Source organism: Sturnus vulgaris, chromosome 12 (assembly GCF_052056855.1).
Source record: "Sturnus vulgaris isolate bStuVul1 chromosome 12, bStuVul1.hap1, whole genome shotgun sequence".
NCBI classification, from domain to species: domain Eukaryota; kingdom Metazoa; phylum Chordata; class Aves; order Passeriformes; family Sturnidae; genus Sturnus; species Sturnus vulgaris.
This window is the reverse complement of record NC_142254.1, coordinates 14,702,629-14,724,308: the sequence shown is the minus strand read 5'-3', so window position 1 is coordinate 14,724,308 and position 21,680 is coordinate 14,702,629. Positions and strand designations below refer to the sequence as shown.

General features: G+C 56.0%; 2 protein-coding genes across 6 annotated transcripts in view; both read left to right on the top strand.

The window, feature by feature from the left end:
* The first annotated feature begins 1,552 nt into the window (after window positions 1-1,552).
* On the top strand, window positions 1,553-6,898 carry LOC106855810 (uncharacterized). 2 transcript variants are annotated; one of them, XM_014880759.2, is made up of 6 exons: window positions 1,704-1,886; window positions 4,059-4,110; window positions 4,872-5,062; window positions 5,381-5,539; window positions 5,804-5,914; window positions 6,598-6,898. In XM_014880759.2, the coding sequence occupies exons 1-6, from the start codon at window positions 1,746-1,748 to the stop codon at window positions 6,709-6,711; spliced, it is 768 nt and encodes a 255-aa protein (XP_014736245.1). In that variant the 5' UTR covers window positions 1,704-1,745; the 3' UTR covers window positions 6,712-6,898. The 2 variants fall into 2 exon arrangements, with proteins under 2 accessions (XP_088028102.1, XP_014736245.1); XM_088171976.1 differs by lacking the exon at window positions 4,059-4,110 and having other exon boundaries at window positions 1,553-1,886.
* Window positions 6,899-11,291: 4,393 nt separating this feature from the next.
* The window catches only part of RIPOR1 (RHO family interacting cell polarization regulator 1), a 30,415-nt gene continuing 20,026 nt past the window's right edge, over window positions 11,292-21,680 (top strand). For 2 of the 4 annotated variants that reach the window (XM_088171974.1, XM_014880724.2), the window contains exon 1: window positions 18,446-18,580. In XM_088171974.1, the coding sequence (XP_088028100.1) occupies window positions 18,502-18,580 (79 nt within the window). In that variant the 5' untranslated portion in view covers window positions 18,446-18,501. Of the gene's footprint in view, window positions 11,429-18,423; window positions 18,581-21,680 lie in introns of those variants that run through there. The other 2 variants (XM_088171975.1, XM_014880717.2) reach the window with 2 other exon arrangements.

Sequence of the window (21,680 nt, the reverse complement as noted above, 5' to 3'; positions counted from 1 at the left end):
CTCAGTCATTATTTGCTAAACTTTGCCACAGACAGAGCAGCACTTCTGGTGAGAAGTCATCAAATTAATGGCCTGAGCACAGAAGGAGGCAGGAAAAGGAGAACAGGATCCTTATCCAAATATGTGCTAAAAGGAAGGATTTTTTTCTTAGTATTTAGTAGTATAATCGAAAGTTTATTTTTATTAAATTCCAACTTCTGTAAAATAAAATAAAGGTCTAAAAGCATTTTAATATCCTGAAGTAAACTGGGGCTCCTGTATACTTGAACCACCTTGGAGTAGGATAGAGTTAGCACAAATCACCCGATGCTATCTCCAAATTGACATAACTATTTAGTTTCTGATGTATTTATTAGTATCAGAGATGTTTTGTGTAGTGTTTGTCAAACAAGGATGAAAATAAGCAACATAAATAGCAACCCTTATATGCATCAGCTATTACTTCACCATTGAGATCCCAGTTGTGTGCTCACCATAATGGGATTTTAATGGGTATCTGGCTGTCCATGTAACAGCTAAAAATAAAACAGTATCACACACCTCCAGGCTGACAGCAGGGCTGGTAAATGCAGACCCCCTCCAGACACCATCCTCCAGCTGATGCTGATCATGTCTTTTCTGTCTTCCCTTTTCCCTCCAGCCCTAGATGCCAACAAACCTTTTCCTTGCTTTACTCTATACCACCCTTTTGGTGCAGCTGTTTAACCAGGGACCTGATACTCAGCAACAAAAATAAGGAGAAAACGTCCCTCAAAACACCTGCAAGCCCAAACTACTGCCTAAATCACAGAATCATTTGGGTTGTAAGGAACCACAAAGACCATCTGAACCCCTCTGCCATCAGCAGGGACACCTTCAGGGACACCTTCAGGCTGCTCCAAGCCCTGTCCAGCCTGGCCTTGGACACCTCCAGAGATGGGGCAGCCACAGCTTCTCTGGGCAACCTGTGCCAGTGCCTCACCACTCTCACAATTCTTCCAAATAACCAAATTACAATAATTATAGGGAACAATTTCTTCCAAATACCCAGTCTAACCCTGCCCTCTGTCAGTATGAAGCTGTTCCCCCTTGTCCTGTCCCTGCAGGCCCTTGTGCAAAGTCTGTCTCCAGCTCTCTTTGAGTCCCTTGAGGCACTAGAAAGGCTTAAAAGGCTCCACAGAACCTTCTCATCTCCAGGCTGAAAAACGCCAACTCTTTCAGCCCATCTCTATAGGAAGGGTGCTACAGCCTCAGTATCTTCGTGGACCTCTTTGTTTACCAGATTTATTACATCTGATGGTCAGGGAAAGTGCCAAATCATGTGCTGGCAATAAAAACAGCTTGTAAAAGGGCTGGTACTCCCTCATGCAAACCAGTTTAGTTGGGTTGGGATTTTTTTTTTTTTCTATGGTAAAGATTAGTGTGCAAAAAGTGCTGAAGACACCACGCCAGACCTGCTGCGAGCTTTCTCCCTCTCCCAGCACCCTTGGCAAGAGTCCCCTCAGCCCCCTCGGTTCGCTCCGACACCCCTCGCTCCTCCCTTCAGGCACGCCAGGGCTGGGACGCTGTTCTTGTGTTTGCACTGGACATGAGGTGGGCAGGCAGGCAAACACACGCACAAATACACACAAATACACACAAATACACACAAATACACTCTCTCTCTCTCTCTCTCTCTCTCTCTCTCACTCCCCCGAGGTTGGGGCAGCCCGGCGCGGCCCGCGGGGTCGGGAGGCGGCGCCAGGCGGGCCGGGCCGCGGGCGGCGATGGCGGCGGCGCGCACGGTGCTGCTGACCGGCTCCAACCGCGGCATCGGCCTGGAGCTGGTGAAGCAGCTGCTGGGCTCGCCGCGACCCCCGGCCTGGATCTTCGCTACCTGCCGGGACCCCGAGGGGCCGCGGGCACAGGTCAGTGCGGGCCGGGGCGGGGGGCAGCGGGCACACGCTCGGCCCCTGTCACCGGCCTGGACAACTCGCTGCCGGCGCGGGGCTCTGGTGTCTGAAGTCACCGATCACCTGAGGTGCAGCCGGCAAAGAATCGGCCGTGCCACCCTTCAAGGCCGCGCCGCTGGGTGTGCCCGAACTCGTGCCAAGGCTTCGCCCTTCGCTGCGGGCACGGGCTGAGCTGGGCTGGCCTCGGGGCTGAGGCGGTGCTGCCGCTCGGGCTGCTTCTGCTGAGTCACGCTGCTCTCTGCAAAATCCAGAGGTTCAGAACGTGGGGTTTCCAAAAGTTGTGGCCAGTGGAGCTGTGATCCCCCTGTCCCAGCTTTCCACTGTGCTAAAACGGGAGATACTCACACACGTTGCTTCTGCGGGGAATCACAAAGCTACCCTGTTCTTCTTTACATCCAGCTCGTCTTCCCCTGCTTGCTGTGTCCCACTGAAATACTAATAGTGAGAAACTTGCTCTCTGATACATCCTGGCTCCAGCTGATTTGTTTGTGGCATCTTCTTGCAAGTGTGCATTATTCCATGCCAGGAGTGGTCCTGGCACGGTGAGAATCCATCCTACTGCCAACCCAGGGGTGTCCAGCTCCTGCTGTGGCAGGTGCCCACGTTGCCTGGGTCAAAGATAGGCCAGGTCTTTTATTTTTGCCCCATTCTTCCTCCCCACAACTCAAATGACTTGGGCAGCAAAGAGATCAGGGACTTTTTTCAGGGCTGGACTGGAGCCAGTTTTCCTACAAGGTGGTCCTCATGCAGCTCTCCTAGCCAGGGGGTACTTCCCTAAGCCTTGTCCAGCTGTGGTAGGGTGAGGGCAGTGTCAGGGTGCTGCTGAAGTCCATGACCACAGGACATAAAGAGCAGAGTATTGTTCCACCAGGCTGGTGCCACATCACTTCTCTTGACCTTTCAGGCTTGGGCCAGGCATTGGGGTGGGGGAAGCTGCTTCTGGGATGGTATTGAGAGAGGCAGTTGGGAAAAAGAGGAGAGGAGAACATCTGCTGGCCACCACAAACCAATTAATGGATTTTACATAATTTCCTGTGCCCGGGGCTAATGTGGGACGATGGGGTCTGGTGGGGAAGCCCAGACATAACTGCCAGTGAACCACAGCCAGTGCCAGCAGGTCTCCTGCTCCATGTTCCTCTCAAAAGAAATCACCAATTTGTGTTTCTCCTGTGGGCATGTTTGGAAGAGGTCTTTAGTTCTAAAAGCAGTCCTTCTGGGCACATTGAACAGGGTCGTTCAGTTTCTGGTGTCTGAAACCTGCCGTAGTTGGAGACTCAGAGCAAAGAGCTGCTAGGAACTGTGAAGTAGAAAGTTTCCTTTTTGAAAAGAGCTTCTGAATCCTCCACTGTGTGAGTTGGCACAGGCAGGCAGGCAGGAAAATCGATGACTAAAACACAAAGAATAAATTTATTTCTGTTATCTTGATAACCAGGGGATCCCTGAAGCAACACCAGGCGAAGGTACAGGGAGGTACAGAGATACAGGAGCCATAGCTACTGTTAAGATCCATCCTAGTGGATCACTGGCTACTATTTACATGGTTTATCAAGTGTTATTCCCAGCTGTAAGGTCACTTAAATGATTTACAGTCCTTCTCCCCAGTCTTCAGCTTTTAACCCACTCCTCTTAATATCCACATGAGATTAAAACAGCCAATAAAAATGTGTAAAGTGATTAAATTCACTAATCATTAATGAAGTCCAGAGCAAGTGCAACTGGGACTGGCTTATCTCTATGTGATTTCCTCTTCCACCTCATTTCCAGCAGCCTCTGAGAGACACTTCTGGCTGTATCCCCAGCCAGTTCACATAATTTCCCCAGTAAACTGGTCCTTCACAGTTTGCACCCATCCTTTGCTGTGGCTCTGGCTAGGCTGCAGATGACCCTTTGGGAAAGTGACCACAGGATCTTGCAGTCATGGCCATGCCATGCCCTGAGCATGTGCACATTGTTTTGTGGAGCCTGGGAGAAGCCTGAGAACCAAGGCAGGTCCCCAGCCAGCCGTTCTCAAGTGCTGAGTAACACCTGGAAGATGTTTCCCTCAGGCTGGGCTATTGCTGGCACCTCAGCACGATGCTTGGCATCGCCTTTGCCTCATGCTGATTGTTTCCGTGTCTCTTTTTGTAGGAGCTGAGAGATCTGGCATCCAAACACCCAAACCTGGTTCTTGTAAAGCTGGGTACGTGTGCTCTGCCTCTGAGCTGGTAAATTTGTGACTGCCAGCCATACTTGCCCCTTCTCCTTCCCTTCCTCCCTCCCTTCAGGCTGTACATGGGGTTCCAGTTCTTCAGAGCTGCTTCAAGTCCTGCTGCCAAAACCCCAGCTTCTCCACACCTGTCTCAGCCTCAGTCCCCCATTCCCTGGAGCCTCCTTACTGCATGGCCACAGGATCAGAATGTTCTTGAGACTCATTCTGGGCAGCCCCTGGCTCCCCCAGCTGAGTGACCACATCCTTGCTCTGCCCTGAACCCAAGTCCTAGGCAAGACCAGGAGGGTTCTGGAGGAAGGCAGCTCCTGTGGAAATGCTGTAAGATCAGCCCAGAGCTTGAGTAGGAGCAGAAGGACCTTGCAGAACCATCCCACAGTGGGTCCCAGCACATTTCCCTTGGGGAGTTGTCCCTTCGGAGACAGCTCTGGGTTCTCCAGAAATGGCTCAGATGTAGACTTTGGAGGCAGTGTCTGCTGGGAACTGACACAGCATGGGAGTCACAGCAGCGGTTTGCCCCACGGGGGGCTTTTCCTGGTGGGAGCCTTCATCTGCCAGCGGAGGAGGCGGTGTTGGGATGAGTTGGGATGAGTTGGAGCTGGTTTCACAGCACCATCTGGTGCCCATGGATGGAAGGGCCGCGCGCATCAGAATGCACAGATTTCCTCGGCGTCCTCCCCTCCCTCTTCTCCCCAGTGCGCCCGTGGCTCTCAGACTGTTCTCTCCCACTGCAGATGTCGAAAACCCCTCGGCTATCACCGATGCGGCCAAGGTGGTGGAGGGGAAGCTGGACGGGATGGGGCTGAACCTGCTGATAAACAACGCTGGCATCTACACCCCCACGGCCTCGCTGGAGACGGTCGATGCTGAGGACATGGTCAGGACGTACAAGACCAATGCAGTGGGGCCAATGCTGATGGCCCAGGTACGGGTGAAGCTCTGGGGATGAAATTTGGCCCAGCGTGAGGGTATCCCAGGCTGTCCATGGTCACAACAGAAATCTTGGAGGGATTTGCCAAATTTCTTGTAGCTGTGCAGTGGAGGGCTAGGACTGCTCTTCAAGCCTAAGCCTTCTGCAGCATCTCTGAATTGTGCAAGTCTAATTGGGAGTAGGCAGGGCCACTGCAGCAACACCTGGGCTCTCCTGACATCCTGCTGTTCTTCCTCACCCTCCGTGGGTTGCAGTTGCTGTAAGTGGGACTAGCCTGAAGCACAGGTGTCCCACTAGGTTGCTTCTCCTCAGGCGTTCCTGCCTCTGCTGAAGAAGGCTGCCCAGGACAGCAAAGAAAAGGGCCTGAGTTGCAGCAAGGCAGCCATCATCAACATCTCCACCATCTTGGGGTCCATCAAGAAAACACCTGATTCTTTCTTCCACCCTGTCATATCCTACCGCTGCAGCAAGGTATGGGGACTGCCTAGGCTCCTGAGCTCCATGAGGGGCAGAGCTACCTTTGCCAGGCCAGATCTCTATGAAACACCTGGCATCGAGAGATGGAGGGAGTTCCCAAGCTCCCAGGGCATCTCCATACCCACCCAGGGGAAACACATGCTGCCTCTTGAAGACCTGGCGTTGCTTTTTCTTCCACACCAAGAGGCAGTGATGGGAAGGGAACCTGGTTCATGTAGCTTTTTGCTGACCATGGATGATGCTTCCTTCCTCACGCAGGCTGCCCTCAACATGCTGACCATGTGCCAGGCTCTGACCTACAAGGAAGCTGGGATCCTGTGTGTGGCACTGCACCCCGGCTGGGTGAAAACAGACATGGGCACCCAGGAGGTGAGTTCTGGCCAAGCAGGTCAGCAGGGAACCCATAGGTGGCACCCAAGGCTACAAACCTGCACAGGAGGTGGCCCAAGTGGCCAAGATGGCTCTCTGGAGGGAGAATCCACGTGAAAATGAGCTGCCTCTCAAGCTCCAAGTTGCCCATGTCTGTTTTGGGCCCCTGCAGAACATGTGGATACTGTCTGGGAAGTAGCATCAGCACGTATCAGGCTGCTTGTTCAGGAGAAAAAAGAGGCTTTGGGCCGCCTGGAAGATATGCAGGGAACCTGAATCCAACAGAGCAGGGAGGAGAGGAGCAACACCATCCCATCCTGTGCCCCATTCCCTGAAGAACTGCAGCTCCATGAAGTTTCCGCTCATCCTGCAGGGTCCATGTTTTGCAGTGCGGTGGTCCCTGCTGCATTGGAGTTTTGAGAAGGCTGCACAAAGCATCTCATTTACAGCAGGGATCTCTTCCTGTGTGATTAAACCTGTGGCTCTCTTCCCAGCCCAAGCCACCTTCATGCAAAACAGCAGTGCAGATACCTAACCATCCTCCCACATAGTGGACTTGTCCCAGCTCTCCTGGCTCTCTGCTCACTCTGGGTGGAAGGAGCCTTGCTCTTACTGCAGATGAGCCAAGTGGGTGCTGCTGGATGGCCTGGAATGACGCTGCTGTCTCATTTTGCCCTTTGTAGGCTGACCTGACAGTGGACACAAGTGTGCGGGGGCTGTTGTCTGTGCTGCCAATCCTTTCTGAGAAACACAGTGGGACTCTGCTCAACTGGGAAGGTAAAGCTATCCCCTGGTGACTGCTCTCGGTCCCTGCAAGGGACTCCACGGTGGCACGGGACTTCCTGGTGGCATGGGTGCACCAGGGCGTTCAGCCCTCTGTGGTCTGCAAGGGACCTACTTGGGACTCCAGTGGGTGGGCAGGGTGTGGTCCCTGCCTTCATCTTGCTAATAAATAAAGTCAATTAGTACCTGTGCCTTCTCCCAGCTGCAATGTCTCCACCCAGACTGTCTTGCTTCTGGCAAAAATATCCTGGCATTAATGGTTGAACTTGATGATCTTGGTTTTTCCAACCTAAATGTCCTCTGATCTGAGCGGTCTGCCTGCCTTGTCTTCACCTTCTCTGAGCTGAAGGGATGTCCCATGAGACATGTAACTCACCCAAAGCTCTGCTGTCCTCCTGCTGTCCTTCCTGGCTGCAGGGTGTGCCCAGGTCCGCCTGGTCTCTGCCACACTTCCACCAAAGCATGGTGTATTTGCCATCAATTTCTTGGGATGGCTTTGTGCTGGACACGGTGTCTTTGGGATCAGGCTCATGGCTGGAATGGGAAGACCAGGCACTACAGTCCAGTTCTGCAATCCCAGGCAGCTGGGACAGCTCTTCCCACAGTAGGGCCCCAACTGGGCATGGTACCCCTGGGTGGGGGAAATCTGGTCCTATGGAGGATCACAGCATGAGAATGGTGCTTCTGTGGGGTGGAGATGCTGAGAATCTTAATAAGGTGGCCTGGGCAGCCCTGGACTGCATGAATTTGACCTGAAGTGGTAACAGCCCCAAAGAAATGGATTTTGGGGTGGTGTTGGGATTTCTCAGGAGGGTTTTGCCCCTTCTGGAAAGAGCTTCTCTTAAAGGAGCATGGCCAAGCCTGGTCTCAGATGGGCAGAGCAACCTAGCCTGCAGGAAAGGCAACCCCCTGCTCCTTCTCTCAGAGACCACCACCTTTTCTTTCTCATCTGGAGGACCAGCTGAAGCATCCAGGTCCCTCTGGGTCTGGGCTTTGCTGGGGTTCTACCTCTTCCTGGAGTGGGAACTTGCCTGCCACCACGAGCTTTCCTGGGAATCTTGAGGCCATGCCTTGCCTGACTCTGCCAGAGGAGCTGTGTTCCCCATGCCCAGGCTGACATGCTCTTTTCCAAGCCTGTGCTGTGATTTCCAAGGCCCTCAGGAGCCAGCACTGCCAGCAGAGCTGCAGAGAGCCATACCCACATGAGGCACCCACTGCTGCACAGGTGCCCCCTGCCAGGGAGACACTGAACTCAGCCTCGTCCTCAGGGGAGCTCTGAACCATCTGGGCTCTTCCACCTGATACAGTCACTTGGCTGTGGCCAGAGCAGTCAGTTCCCACTTGGGCACCTCCCTATCAGTGCTGCAATGGCAGCAGGAGGAGGGGAATCCCTGGGAAGGAATGGCTGAGGGACAGGAGCGTGGGTGAGGGGCCAGTGCATTGCTGTGCTCAGCCCAGTGCTGGCTCAGAGACACAGACAGGCCTCCCCCTAGTGCACTCCCTGCCCCTTGGCAGAGGTTCTCCTGCCCCAGTTATTCCACACAAGCCAGCTGGAGCCTGGCCAGTCACCACAGGCTGGTTCCATGCCCATCTCTCACCATGTTTCTCCCTTCTGTCCCACGCCATGTGCTGGATCCTGAGAGATGAGCAATGCCAGAAATCCCACCACGGATTCCTGACAGCTTACAGTCGTCGTCCCCCTTGTGGTCATTGCCAACCCCATGAATTCGTCACTGCTCTTTTGGGAGCAGGCAGGAGACAGGACTGCTGACAGCTGGGACAAGCTCTGTCAGCCTGGGACGTCACCTGGGATGTGGTCAGGTCACCCAGGGCATGGGCAGCCCTGTGTTCTGAAGGCAGGAGGAGGAGGAGTGGGAAGCTCTGCAGATATCCAGTCTGGCAGGGCTGGACACAGCTCCTGGGGAGAAGAACTAACCCCAGGGCACTGCTGGGCATTGAAGCACCTGGAGCATCAGTTTGTAGGACCCCCAGTGCAGTGTTATTCCATTTGGGTGCTGGGATAGCAGAGCCAAGTGAAAATAGGTCAGTTGATCCCATTTTTCAAGCCAACAGGAGACTGGGGCAGGATGACCCAGCTTGGACTTCTCTGTAACTGGGATTCACCCCTGCTGAGTGCTTTGCCTTTACAAGTGCAGCCAGGTGCTCTCCTGGAGCCCATCCTTCCACCCTCTGAGACAAGGCTCATCCCAGGGAGCACATGCTGGAGCTAAGCCACCAGGGACTGTGCCACCCATGGTAACTTGGAGGCCAGGAACCGCTGAAAACCTTAAGGTGCTCCAGGGCACGTGTTCTTCAGGAAACCTCAGTAAAAGGCCAGATGGGCAGGTCTCCCTGCTCAAATGCTTGCCAAGTGGCTGTCGGCTTTTCCTTTGCACAAGTTCCGGGTGTTTGTGCTCATGGAGCTGATTATCTCCCAGTTTCCTCTCCTGCCTGATGTTTCCTGCCTCCCTCCCTCCCTTTTGCTGATTTTGCCCTTTGTGTCAGGCTTATTTCCTGGCTCTGGGAAGTATCAGACCTCAGTATCCCCCCCTGCCCGCTGGGATGGCAGCACATAGCCCTGTGTCCTTTCACTGGGTGCACTACAGTGCCCCAGGAGACACTTGAAATCCCAGCTCCACTTGACCAGCTAGCTGCTCCCTGGGAGCACAGGCAGGTTTGGACAGAGTAACTGTGATTTAGGATCTGTCTGCTTTTGGCAGCTGATCCATTTCTCTTCTGAAGCTGGGACACAAGAGCCAGTGTTGGTTCCAGCAGTGGGGAAAGCCGGACAACCCCCTGAGGACTCTACTGTTACTTAGACTGCACAGGGTCATAGAAACATGTCTGGGGACTTCCAGAGGCCATGGGTGGGGAAGTTGTCACCCAGAGCAGCTCAGACAGCCTCCCCCAGCCTCTTTGGAGCCATAGTAACATCTGGGGGCAAACATCTCTCTGCTTCAGGGAGCCCAGGAGCTCTCCAGGCTCTGGGGATTGACCTCAGTTATGGGAAAGACCTGCATTTCCCAGGGTTTTCCAGCAGCTGCCTTATTCCAGACCCATAGCCACTGGCAAAGACTTGTTGCACCAGGAGCTGGAGTCAGGAACTGTGGGTTGAGGTAGGAGCAGTGAGGACATCGGGATTCCTGACCTGACTTGCAAGGACCGGGGCAAGACCCATTTTGAGAGAAATCCTCCCACACCCAAGTGGGGCAAACAGCAGCAGGCAGAGCCTCCGTGAAAAGCAAAGGCTGCTACAGGAGGAGAGGGTCAAAAAAAGGAAACGGAACGGAAAAGGGCTGCTCCTGTGACAGCGATGCAGCTGCGGAGGTGGAGCAGCAGGCAGGTCACAAACAGCCGCGCACGAGGAAGTGCTGGGACACCAGCCAGCGTGGCCAGGCTGCAGCAGCTCCAGGTGCAGCAGATCTTTGCTGAGAAGGACCAGGAGGCAACCAGAACTGCAGGGACCTCAGCCAGGACCTGGAGATCCCCTTTGCAGGAGTCGCCAAATCTTCCTTCTGCCAAGGTGTGGGCACTGTCTGTGATGTGGGGGGATGGGGCAGCAGGATGGTCACTGTGGGGACCACTGCTGGGTGGCACCGCGGTCCTGGGGCTGTGAGACCTGGGTGACCGTTCCCAGAGCCCCCTGCAGTGGTGGGAAACATGGATGCTGGGAAGGCTGGACTGTCTGGAAGTGCATGGTTTGGGGGGTGCTGGGGTCCAGGGCTGCCATCAAAGCACAGGAGCCAAACTTGGGTCCGTGAGAAATGAGGTTCTGGAGGAGGAATGACCCGGTCCCTGCAGCATCAGGGCTGCTGAGGAAGCCGAGTGGGACCAGCAGATAATGTGCTGAGGCTTCCTCTGGTACAGCTGCAGCTGCAGGGCTGGGCTTGCTCCATCACTATCAGCCCCTGCAGAGCCCCGTGCATCCCTTCTCCCTCCCATATTATTGTTTGCCCTTCTCCCTCCCTTATTATTGTTTGCTGGGAGGAAGCAGCTCACCAAGTCCCACCTCAAGCTTTTAACCCACTGGTGCCTGCCCTGATGCTCTCCCCTCCCATCAGCCAGAGCCAGGCAGGCTCCACATCTGCCCTGGGAGGATGGTTTGGTACTGGGAGCTTGCTTCAGGCTTTACTTCCCTAGCAACCAGCAGCACCCCTTGACTCATCTCCCCTAAGCCACGTTGTCTCCCATGGGTCTCCCACAACCCCTTTTGCAGAGGGCAGATACTGACATTGTCACCTCTAAGGCCCTGAAAGCTTTAGATGGCAATGATTCCCTCCTTCCTCTCTCTTCCCCTTTTTAGCTGGTCGGATTCTCTCTCGTGCTTCCTCTGGAAGCCCTGTGGTCTGCTGGGGGGGCACCATGGAGGCAGCAGCTTCACCAGCTTCACACAGACTTAACCCAAACCCCTAATAAGGGGTTTGGAGGAAATCCATCTTGGGGAAGAAAACTGCAGCACTTCACCAGATTCGTTTGACAGGCTGGGATTTAATCAAACCCTGGGATCTCCAGAAGTGCTCCTTGGGGAAGTGGAAATCAGACAGAACATCTCAGCAGCCTTCTCCAGATTGTCATCTTCTCACACAACTGAGCTCTGCCAAATTATCCCCACTTCTCGACTGGCAGGGAGGGGACATCAGTGTCCCATCAGCACAAGCTGGGCTGTGCCCTCCCTGGTGATGACCACCGAGGGACACCTTTCCTGAACGTCAGTGTCCCGCAGGAGCAGAGGTAGGTCAACCACTGCCGAGCCTGATGGGGTGACACAGAGATGCTCCATGTCCCCTGTGAATGAATACACCACAAATGTTGATGAGTCCATCACATGCCCTGGTGCCCCCTGTGCCTCCCAAGAATAAACCAGAAATTTGCCTGCTCTGTTCCCTGGGGCACTGACACTGCCACACCTATGGATCTTAAAAAAAAAACCTGTTTGGGAGCACAGGATGTTGCACCCATGGGTCACAGAGAGGTGCTCGCCCTTCCTCCCACATCTAGGATCTGCCTATGCCTTGGCCATAGCACCCAGTCCTGCTCTGCAGGGTCCTGCCAGGGGTTTGGAGCAGGTCAGCCTCTCCCTGCCCATCCCACAGCACCAGCTGGGCCTGAATTTCCAGCTTTTGCAGAACAAGTTCCCGGGTGGCTGCACTTAGAGCTGGCACTGTGCCGAGATGCCAGTGTGCCTGTCCAGTGCTGTGAGCATGTGGGGAGGGGCTGTGGGGATGGCAGTGGGGTTCAGCCAGGCATGCCATGGGCTGTGGCAGGCTTCCTGCTGCTGTCTGCAGGATCGGAGTTGCTAGAGGGATCATCTCCTCGGTCCCCAGAATGTCAGCACACAAATATATCTGTTCCAACTCTCGACCCCGACCTGCTACCCTGGAGCATCTTCCCCCCCCCTTGTCTAAAGGGAATGGAGTTAAAACCCTGTGATGGCAAGAACAAGGATCCAAGCTCATTCTCATGAGTTCTCTCCCCCATGTCTCTCTCCTTGGAGCCAGGGAAGTGACGCTGGGGAGGAACTTGGCTCCTCTTGTTTGTTATTACAGGATAAAGTTACCCTTTAAAGCAGAGCCAGTGCTGTCAGGGCTGCATACCATCCGGGAACATCGCTCCTTCCAGCGGCTCCACACACTTCTGGTTATTGTGCTTGCACGGAGCCAGCCCAGCCCCGGTCACAGCAAGGGGGACACAGGTGGGGGGGATCCAAAAAGGAGCCTGCAGGCTCTTTTCCCACTCTGGGAAATTTAGGAGCATAGGGAAAAGGCATCTCTCTGGAGAGGAGAGCTTTTCTGACTCTGGGATATGTGGAAAAGAGGAGCAGAAAGCAAGGGCTGGGAGCAGTGAAAGCGAAGGGGGAACTGGATGTGGTTGGGGTGTTTTGGGGTTTCTCTTATCTCCTAGGATGCTCCCTCTGCCTCACTGGGCACCCTCTGGATGGGGCAGCCTGCAGGTTGCCACTGTGTGCAGGTTGGGCAGTAGCAACCATCACCACCCCACAAGTCCAGCAGCAGCTTGGCACCTCCAGGCAATATGCAGATGGGAAGAAGGCTGGCTTCTCCTTTGAGCTCCAGCCTCTGTCCCTGGGGGTCCCAAATCCAGGGGACCCCTCTCTCCTGAGAGCTGGCACCCCAGGAGGCACCCCAGGAGACACCCCAGCACCCCACGGCTTTGCAAGAGATGGGGTTTTCTTAGCAGCAGCCTGGCCATCCTGCCCACAGTAGACCCTCTGGAGGTGGCAGGGGTCTTGCTCGGGTTTGACTGCCCCACACTGAGCCATGCGGTGCCTGTGGGGTGGAGGGGAAGGAAGCTGACCCAGTGGAGCCGAGCCAGGGAGAGCTTCCTGGCAGTGAGCTCCAGCCTCCAGTGCCTTCCGTGCTGCTTCAGATGGCTCCGAGTGGGATGGAAAGCAGGCAGAGGGCTGTGTGAGCCCTTCCCAGCCATTCCCCAGCCTGGCATCCACCGGCTCTGTGCCGTTCAGGAGGCAAACGCCAGCTGGGGCCCTGACACCGCCACCTCAGCAGGGTGTCGAGGGAAGCTTGACTCATCCCCAGCAGGAGAATCTGAGACTTGCACGTGTAAACAGAGCTGGCCCTCGCAGCCAGGACATGTGACAGATATAGGAGAGACCAGCTGGAGCCACAGCCTGGGGCTGGTGGCATTCACACATGTGCTAGAGACATGAACTAGAGCTGGAATGGGCCCTGCTCAGGAGCATCACTTGTATGGAGAGGATGTGGCAGGATCCCTGCTATCAGCATGTCCCCCCTCTGCTACCCCTACCTCACTGGCAGCTTTTAGCAGCTGGTTTTAGTCCTGGTCTTTCTGTTTGACTGCCACTGCTTTCCTCCATGGACACCCTTCCCAGCACAAACCCATTTGGGCCAACAGCTCAGGAGAGGTAGAATAGCTACCAAGGCAATGGTAGCCTCACCACCTCTGGAAGTATTAAAAAAGCCACATGGTTGTAGCATCTGGGGGACGTGATTTAATGGTGGGCTTGACAGTGCGGGGTTAATAGACTTGATGATCTTAGAGGTTTTTTCCAACCTTAATTATTCTATAAGAGCAAAACTCCTGAGATGCCACCCCACAGTGCCAGCTTCAGAAGTAAAGTGCAGGCTGTGGTGTCAGGAGGTCTCCCTGTATGTTGTGCTGGGATGGAGAGAGCATGGAAGTGCCATTCTGGGACCATCAAGGCTCCCCAAGTGCCTGTTATATCTCAGGAGCAGAGATCACTCAGAAACCTCTCAGTTATTCAACACACTCTCCAGCATATGATTTCTCTTGGGCTTAGATGTGCCATGCTGTGGGCTCTGGGCTGAGAGAGCTGTAGGCCAGTGAGGAGAGGAGATATCACAGCCACTTCCTAGCCTTGCTTACCCTGCAGAGCTGGTTTCATTTCCTTAATCCCCATCCCAGCATTTTCTTTGTTGTTTTCTTTGGAGGGGATGGAGCTTTGCTGGAGGCTGGTGCTCTCTGCAGTGAAGGAAGCACTTTCATGCTCTGGGAGGCACATGGGTGCACACTGGCTGTTCCCAGGTGGACTCACTCTGCTCTTGGGTGTAGCAGGCACTGCTCATGGGAGGACCTCAGCAGTGGAGCGGATCAGGGTGTGTATGGGATCCCCTGCCCTGCTTGGAAGGACTATCTTTACATGCATTTGCATACAGCTCTGCCAAATTTGCAGATTCAGCCCTGCCAAAACACTTCGTGCTCCAAATGGCCTTTTGCTCTCAAATCCTTGCAGCACCAGCTTTGGGGCAATGCATTTCTACCTCAGCCGACTTGATTGGCCAAGCTTTGCTTCACCTGGTGCAGTGTTGAATCCTCAAGGCTTCTGGCACCTCAGCTGTGGTCCAGCTGTGCCAGTTGCCCTGCCACTGGCTATGTCTGCTGGGCTGGGCTGGTTTCTGGGCTTGCCCACAACCTCAGCCTTCCTGCTCAGTGTTAGACAACAGCAAAGGACTGTAGGAATGTTGTGAATCATGGATACTTTTGGAGTGATCCTGCGGGTGTGTGCATGAGCTGGTTCCTGCTGTGCTGAGGTGGTGATGGCTGCCTGCTTGCAGGAGGTGGAGTGGTCCCAGGGGACGTTCAGCCCCCAGACTGAACTGGGATAGTGGCTGGAGATGCTACCAACAACTTTCCTGGGGTGGAGAAGGGAGCGGGGGCAGGTGGCTGGTGGTGGAGAGTCTGGACCAGTGCTGTTCTGCAGCTCCTTACCCTCCTGGCCCATGCTGGGGCTGGACCTGATGAAGTCGCAGTCTGGATGTCCTGGCTCTGCTGCAAAGCCCTGACCCAGATTCCAGATTGCTGGTCAGAGTCTGGGAGAGCTGAGCAGCACCCAGTGCTGGCCAACACCGAGTAGGTTTGTGGCCACTCTGGGGGTATCCTGCCTTCCCTTTTCCTGACCCAGTGGGCAGGCAAAGTGCCGGGACATGCAGTTCTGCCCCATGGAACAGGACGAGTTGGGTCAGGGCTGTGCCCTGCCTGCTGCAGGGCCTGAGCTGGCCCCGAGTGTGTTGGGGAAGGTTTTCCAGCAGAGCTCAGGGGACCTGCTGGCACAGCCTTTCTGTGCTGCTGGCCAGTTCTTGAGTGTGGCCAGAGCTCCGGTGAGTCAGCTGGAGCAGCAGCTCACATTGCTTATGCTGCATCAGCACTGCCCTGGCTCCCTTAGCTTTTTACCAGGTTGTGTTCCCCAAAACCACACAGCTGAAGTGATGCTGGATGCTCATCTCTGAGGCAGTGGCAGGGATGGTGGCAGGGATGGTGGCAGGCTCTGTGGAGGCACCTCAGCTGCTCACGGAGGGTGGTGGCCAGGCTCTCAACACCCGTGGCTGTCCTGATGCAAGGCCTGGCGCCCTGGCCTGTGTGTGTTGCCTTGCTCCAGCGCAGAGCAGGAATGCTGAGCACGCAGCAGCTCCAGCCTGGAGCCAAGGGCTGGCCTCCAGCCCTCCAGAGAGAGGGGAGAGGAAGACGTGGCTCCAGGCCCAGCCTGCAGTGAGAAGAGCAATTTGGGCAGAGACCCGTGGAGCAGACGGCTCAGACCTTTCTCTGCACCACGGCAGGCGGCTGCAGGCAGCTGGCGCGGCTGTTGCTGAAGCTGCCAGAAGAGGAATGTGCTTGGAGTGGTCTCGGGTCACCAGGCTCTGGAAAGGTGCAGTCCTGTGCTGGGAGGAACTCACTAATACTAGCAGGTTCTCAGACAAAGTGCCCTTGGGCTCAGGGACTCTTTCCTGCACCAATGCCCAGCTTCCCAACCAGACTACTGGGAAGGCTCCTTCAGTGACAGGAATCCAGGAGTATCCATATCCATGCTGGAAGGGTTAGCCCAGGACTATCTGTATCCATAATGAAAGGATTAAATCATGAGTATCCATCCATATCCATGCTGGCAAGACTAGCCCAAGAGTATCCATATCCATAATAAAAGGGTTAAACCAAGATTATCTGCATCCATGCTGGCAAGGTTAACCCAGGAGTATCCAAATCCATGCTGGGAGGTTTAACTCCTTCCTGCCAGCAGACACCATACCTCCATAAATCCAGGAGTGAGTTTTGGAGGGCAAGTGCTGCCAGAACTCGGGCAGGAGCCTGCCCTTGTTTTTGTTTGCCAAGCTGGTCCGTGCTGAGCAAGCTCCCAGAGCAGCCAGTGCAGTGTGCCAGCCCTGGCCTTGGCACAGGGAGTGCTTGGCTCCACAACCCAGCCTGGCAGGGCAGGCAGGCGTGTGGCCGAGAGGAGGGTGCACTCCCCTCTCCTGCTGGCTGTAGGGATACAGCTGCTTCCCAGCAGCAACCAGGAATGGGGTTTTACCTTGGGATGATGATGCATAGGTAAGTGGAATGTGGTGCTGTGGGTCAGTCTACCTCCAGGCACCCCAAGTTTTTACTGAGAAGGTGGTCAAACCATGGAACAGATGCTCAGAGGTCTGGAGCATCTCTGCTGTGGAGACAGGCTGAGGGAGTAGGGGCTGTTCAGCCTGGAGATGAGAAGGCTCCAGGGAGACCTTGGAGTCCCTTCCAGTCCCTAAAGGGGCTCCTAAAGACCTTAAGAGGGACTTTAGACAAGAGCACAGAGTCACGGAACAAGGGGGAATGGCTTCAAACTGACAGAGGGCAGGGTTAGATTGGGTATTTGGAAAAAATTATTCCCTGTGAGGAAGGTGAGGCCCTGACACAAGTTGCTTGGAAAAGCTGTGGCTGCCCCATCCCTGGAAGTGTTCAAAGCCAGGTTGGATGAGGTTTGGAGTAATCTGGTCTAGTGAAAGGAGTCTCTGCTCATGGCAGGGGTTGAAACCAGGTGGTCTTTAAGGTCTCCTCCAATATGGACCATTTTGGGATTCATCAACCACATGGCTTGGCAGATCCACCCTGGCAGCCTCTCCTTGTTGGCCTTTTGGCTTGGCTTTTCCCTGGTGGCCTTAGGACCTGCTGTCCCCTCACCCATCTTTGCATCATTTCTCTTTCCGTGTAACCAGGCCAGCCTGGAGAACTGGACTGGGAGCTGGGACGCCCTGGTTCTCACTGAGCAACCTTGGCAGCAAATGCTGTGCTCCTTGGTGTGGCCCCAGGAGAGTGAGAGTGGTGCAATGATTTCCTTGTCACTGATATTGCCCTGCTCCACTGGGCTACAAGACCTGATGGTGGTATAATTAGTGTTTCTGCCTCACAGGGCTGGCAGGAGCTCTGCATAGCCTTGTCCTTGCATGAAGGATGTCTCACCAGGGCTGCAAAGGTTTCAGTTCCATTTAAAACTGGGTTGACTCAGTAGGATCTAGGACAGGTAGGAGAAAGAGGGTCTTGGGAGAAAGGAGAGGAGCAGGGTGCATCCGCCCAACAGGCATGTGGCTTCCTCACCCCTCCACCTTCAGGGATGCTCAGAGGTGTCAGGGTTTAGGCAGTGGACTGGCAGTTGTGGAAGCAGCACCGTGTGACCGTGGCATCCCTTGGGTGATAGCCTGCATTTACACTGGGGGTGCCTGTCCCTTAGTTGGGGAAGCTGGGAGCTCTCTCCTGCTGCTTTCCTAGGATGCTGGGAGCTGGTGGGATGGTGAATGTGGATTAGTGCCAATGCTCTGCTCCCCCAGAGTGGACTTTCTGATTGGCAGAGGTCCGAGCATGGCTCAGATGCAGGAGCTGGGGGGAGGAAAGGCAGGGTGGGATGCTGGGTGTCACAGAGCTGGGAGCAAGGATGTTTAGGTGTTCCCTCTACCACTGACTGACTGACTGCACAGCTTTGGTCATGTCACTTCACTGCTGGAATGTGAAACATGCCCGGGGTCTGTCAGAGAGCACTGAAGCCTGGGAGGCTGTGCGGGGGACACGGGAGTGGTGAGGGAGAAGGTGTTGCTCCAGCCATTGCTTCCCTGGCAATGGGAGGCTGTGTGCGCCAGGAAGGCGAACAGCCCGGGGCCATGCAAGCCGGGCTGCCCCCACTCCCCTCGCCTCGGAGGAGGGGGGATCCTGCTCCGGCTCATAGTGGGGTTTGTGGACCCCTGGGAATGTTGTTGTGCCGGCGGGTCTGGGACCCCCGCAGGGCCGTGGTGGCGGTGGCAGTGTTGGTGGCGGTGGCGGTGGCGGTGGCGGTGGCGGTGGCGGCGGCGGCGGTGGCGATGGCGGTGTCGGCGGTGTCGGCAGCGGTGTCGGTCGCCTCGGGGAGGGAGGTGCTCCCGTCCATGCAGCTGCTATTGGCGCTGGCTGGGCCGTGGTTTCCTGCCGAAATCACATGGCTCCCGCGTTTCCATGGAGAGAGCCGGGGTGGGCGCTGCCAAGAGCCTGCACGAACTCCCCGCTTGCTCCCGTCCATGGGAGTGGAACAAAGGGGATGCACCGAGCCAGGCCCGATTTCGCCCCGCGCCTCGTCCCCCGCCTCTCCTGGGACATGTGAGTGCCACCCGCACCTCCGCACCCCGCGGCCACGGGGGGGTCGGGGGGAGTGGGTTTGGTGGCCTTAGCAGGGCTACACCCTTGGGGGGGCCACGTCGCCGCAAGCCACCGCCCGCCCGCGTCCCCTCTGCCGCCACCCCAGTGGGCGCCCCACGCCGCGCTGGGGTGTCCGGGCACGGCGGGAGGGCGGCGAAGGGGACGGGGACACGGGGACGGGGACACGGGGACACGGACACGGACACACGGACACGGGGCTCCGCTCCTCCGCCCCGCTGCCGTTCGGGGAAATCCTCCGCACCCCGCGGCCCGGCCGGACCGTGGCCGGAGACACTCGGAGAAGGAGCCGCCTGACAGTGGGATATCAGGGCGAGCACCCCCAATGTCACCCGCTGTCCCCCAGACCCTGTCTGGGATATATCAGTTTCTCCAGCCACTCTTTCGCTCCCGGGTTTGGAATGACGCTGATGGCATGAACCGTGTCTTGCCCCGAATCCCTCAGGACTCCGGGCAGGGGTGCGAGCAGGGGTACAGCGGGCGAGGGACAAGCTGCCCGTGCCCATATAGGGCCGTGCCCGAGCTCCTGCGGGACGGCAGAGCCCCGGATCCCGCAGCCATCGCCCCCATCCCTGCCCGGCGCCCAGGCGGGACCCGGCGGGTTCCCGAGGGACCTGGTGCACCATGTCAGCTGGGTGCTGCCTCCTCCTCCCTTTCGGGGTGACGGAGGGAGGAATGCTTGGAGGAATTAATGAGACAGATCTCGCTTTGTTGCTGGCCCGATTCTCCTGTCTCCCAGCCCTTCCCAGGCTGCCAAGAAGTGCTCGGGAAGGCCTCGTACCATTAACCCTTCCTCTGCCGCACCTCCGGCCATCCCAGAGCGTGCAAACAGCCTCAGCGGGTTTTACCCTTGCCACATTCCCAGAGGAGACTCCCGAGGGCACTGGGAAGTCCTGGCCATCCTATAAACCCCATGTTTCCCGTCTCCTGGCTGTTGGCCTCACTGCGTTCCCTGAGCAGGGCTGGGACGTGAGGCTGTGACGCCGCGCAAAATCCGGCAGTGCAGGGCTTGTCACCTGCTTGTCACCAGCGGCGTTGCCTCCTCTCGGCTTGCGCGGGTCCTCATTGCCACAGTCTCCTGGGTGGAAAAGAACTGTGGTGGCGTGGTGGTACTCTGGCATGGTGGTGGCTGAGTCTCCAGGGAGGACATGGCATATTAGGGTTGAGCATGGAAATGAGGACAGCAATGGACATGGCAGTGATGGGGGATGTCAGGGGGAAACAGCTGAGAGGTGTTGAGGTGCAACCAGGGGATAACTTGATCTGCAGTGAGGACAGGGATGTCTCTTCCCAAGCCTTGCTGAAGCTCCTGGTCAGAGCTGCCGTTTTGCTCAGGAATCTGCTGGCTGAGTTGTAGCAGGGTGCCTGCGATGGGCATTGTCCAGTGCTGGCTGGACGGGAGGAGCTGGATGGGCGTCGGGTGTCCCCCAGGAATGCCATCAGGCTGGGCTCCAGATCTTGCCCGTGGCTGAGGCTCAGCGGATGCACTGGAGCTCCTGCCCATGACACTGACCTAAAGGACAGGACCCTGGGAAACCCATGGCAGGCAGGGAGCAGCTGGTATTTGAGATCCCCAGGGCACAGTGAAGGCAGCCCAAGCCCTGGCTTTGCGTGGGCTGAGGCCAGTGCTGGGCTGGGACGAGCTCCCCGCCGCGTGCTTTGGGGTTATTTATAGGGCTGCCATTTATAATGCTTCTATTTCTGCAGCCGTGTGGGGACGATGTGAGGAAGCGAGGGGGGAGGGCTCGAGTCTGCCACCGCCCCATGCCCAGCCCCTCCGGGAAGGGATGCTGCCGACAGCATCAGGGCCAGCCTGGATGGGGGTAGAGCCTGGCTTGGCACAAGGGCTGGTCCTTCTCCAGCCCTCAGCGCATCCACTTGCGGAAAAATCTGCGTTGAGCTCCCAGGATTTTTTGGAGTTGGCTTTGCCTGTTTTAGAAGAAAGTAAAGTCCAAGAAGCAACTGTAGCACTATGGTGGGGGTGACCTCCTGCAGCTCTAGGACCAGCTGTCCTAGCCCAGGACAAGTCACTTGGTCACTTACTGTGCTTCTCCTTCAAGCCATGACTGTGTGTCTTCTTGCCAAAATTGTCATCTCCTGCCTTCTCCCAAGACTCCCCTATGGCCAGGAGTTTTTTGGCCCCTTACCAGGCTGGTGCTGATTCCATCTCCACAAATCTTTTTGGCCAGCCGTGACTTTTGACACTGACTGAGGCTGGCCTATGCTCTTTCCTGTCAGGTTTCCAGCTATGATGACATTCCCAGCTACTCAAGGATGTCTGTGGCTGGGGAGTACTTGTCCAAAACAGCCTGAAATAGCTTCTTCATCACCTTGCCTTTGGTGCTGGTGCCACCAAGGCACCGTAGAGTTGGGGCTGGTGGCTTCTCCAGGGGCTGGGTGGGCTCAGCCTCAATGCTGATGGTCCCTGGGCCAGCAGGAAGAAGCTGGAGAATTTCCCTAGGACTTTGCTGGCAGGATGTGGGATCTATGGCAAGCTGCTCTTCTATCCCCTGCTAGGCAGGGAAGTGGGAATAACCTGCTGGATTTTTCTGCCTGTGCACAAACTGGCCATGGCTGTACATGTGTGTCCAAGCATGGCTGCCTATGTAGTGTTTTGTTTGCATGTTCAGCTGTTGTGGTTGGGATGCCCAGGGGCTCCCCAGGCCTGCTAAGAGGAAGGCATAAAGAGATACTGCCAAAAAGGGAGCACCTGGGGCATTACACCCACATCTGTTCTGCGGAGGGATTGAGGCAGCCACCCTGGCAGGTTGAGCTGACCAGAGTGATGAATATGCAGGGAAGTCCCCTGAGTTGAAGAGTCACATGGAGATGTCCCATGCACCCACTCCAAGCCAGGAACAGGGACTCATTTAACTCAATTACCACGCTGGCACTGATGGAATGACTTGTGCCCTTCCTCTGCCCTCCCTTGGCAAGGTGTCCTGAGCTGTCAAGCCCCACCCAAGTGCCCTTGGGTGCTGTGAGGTGCTCAGAGGGCATGGCTGATGTGATGTGTCCTTCTCTAATGCCCTCTGCCACTTTT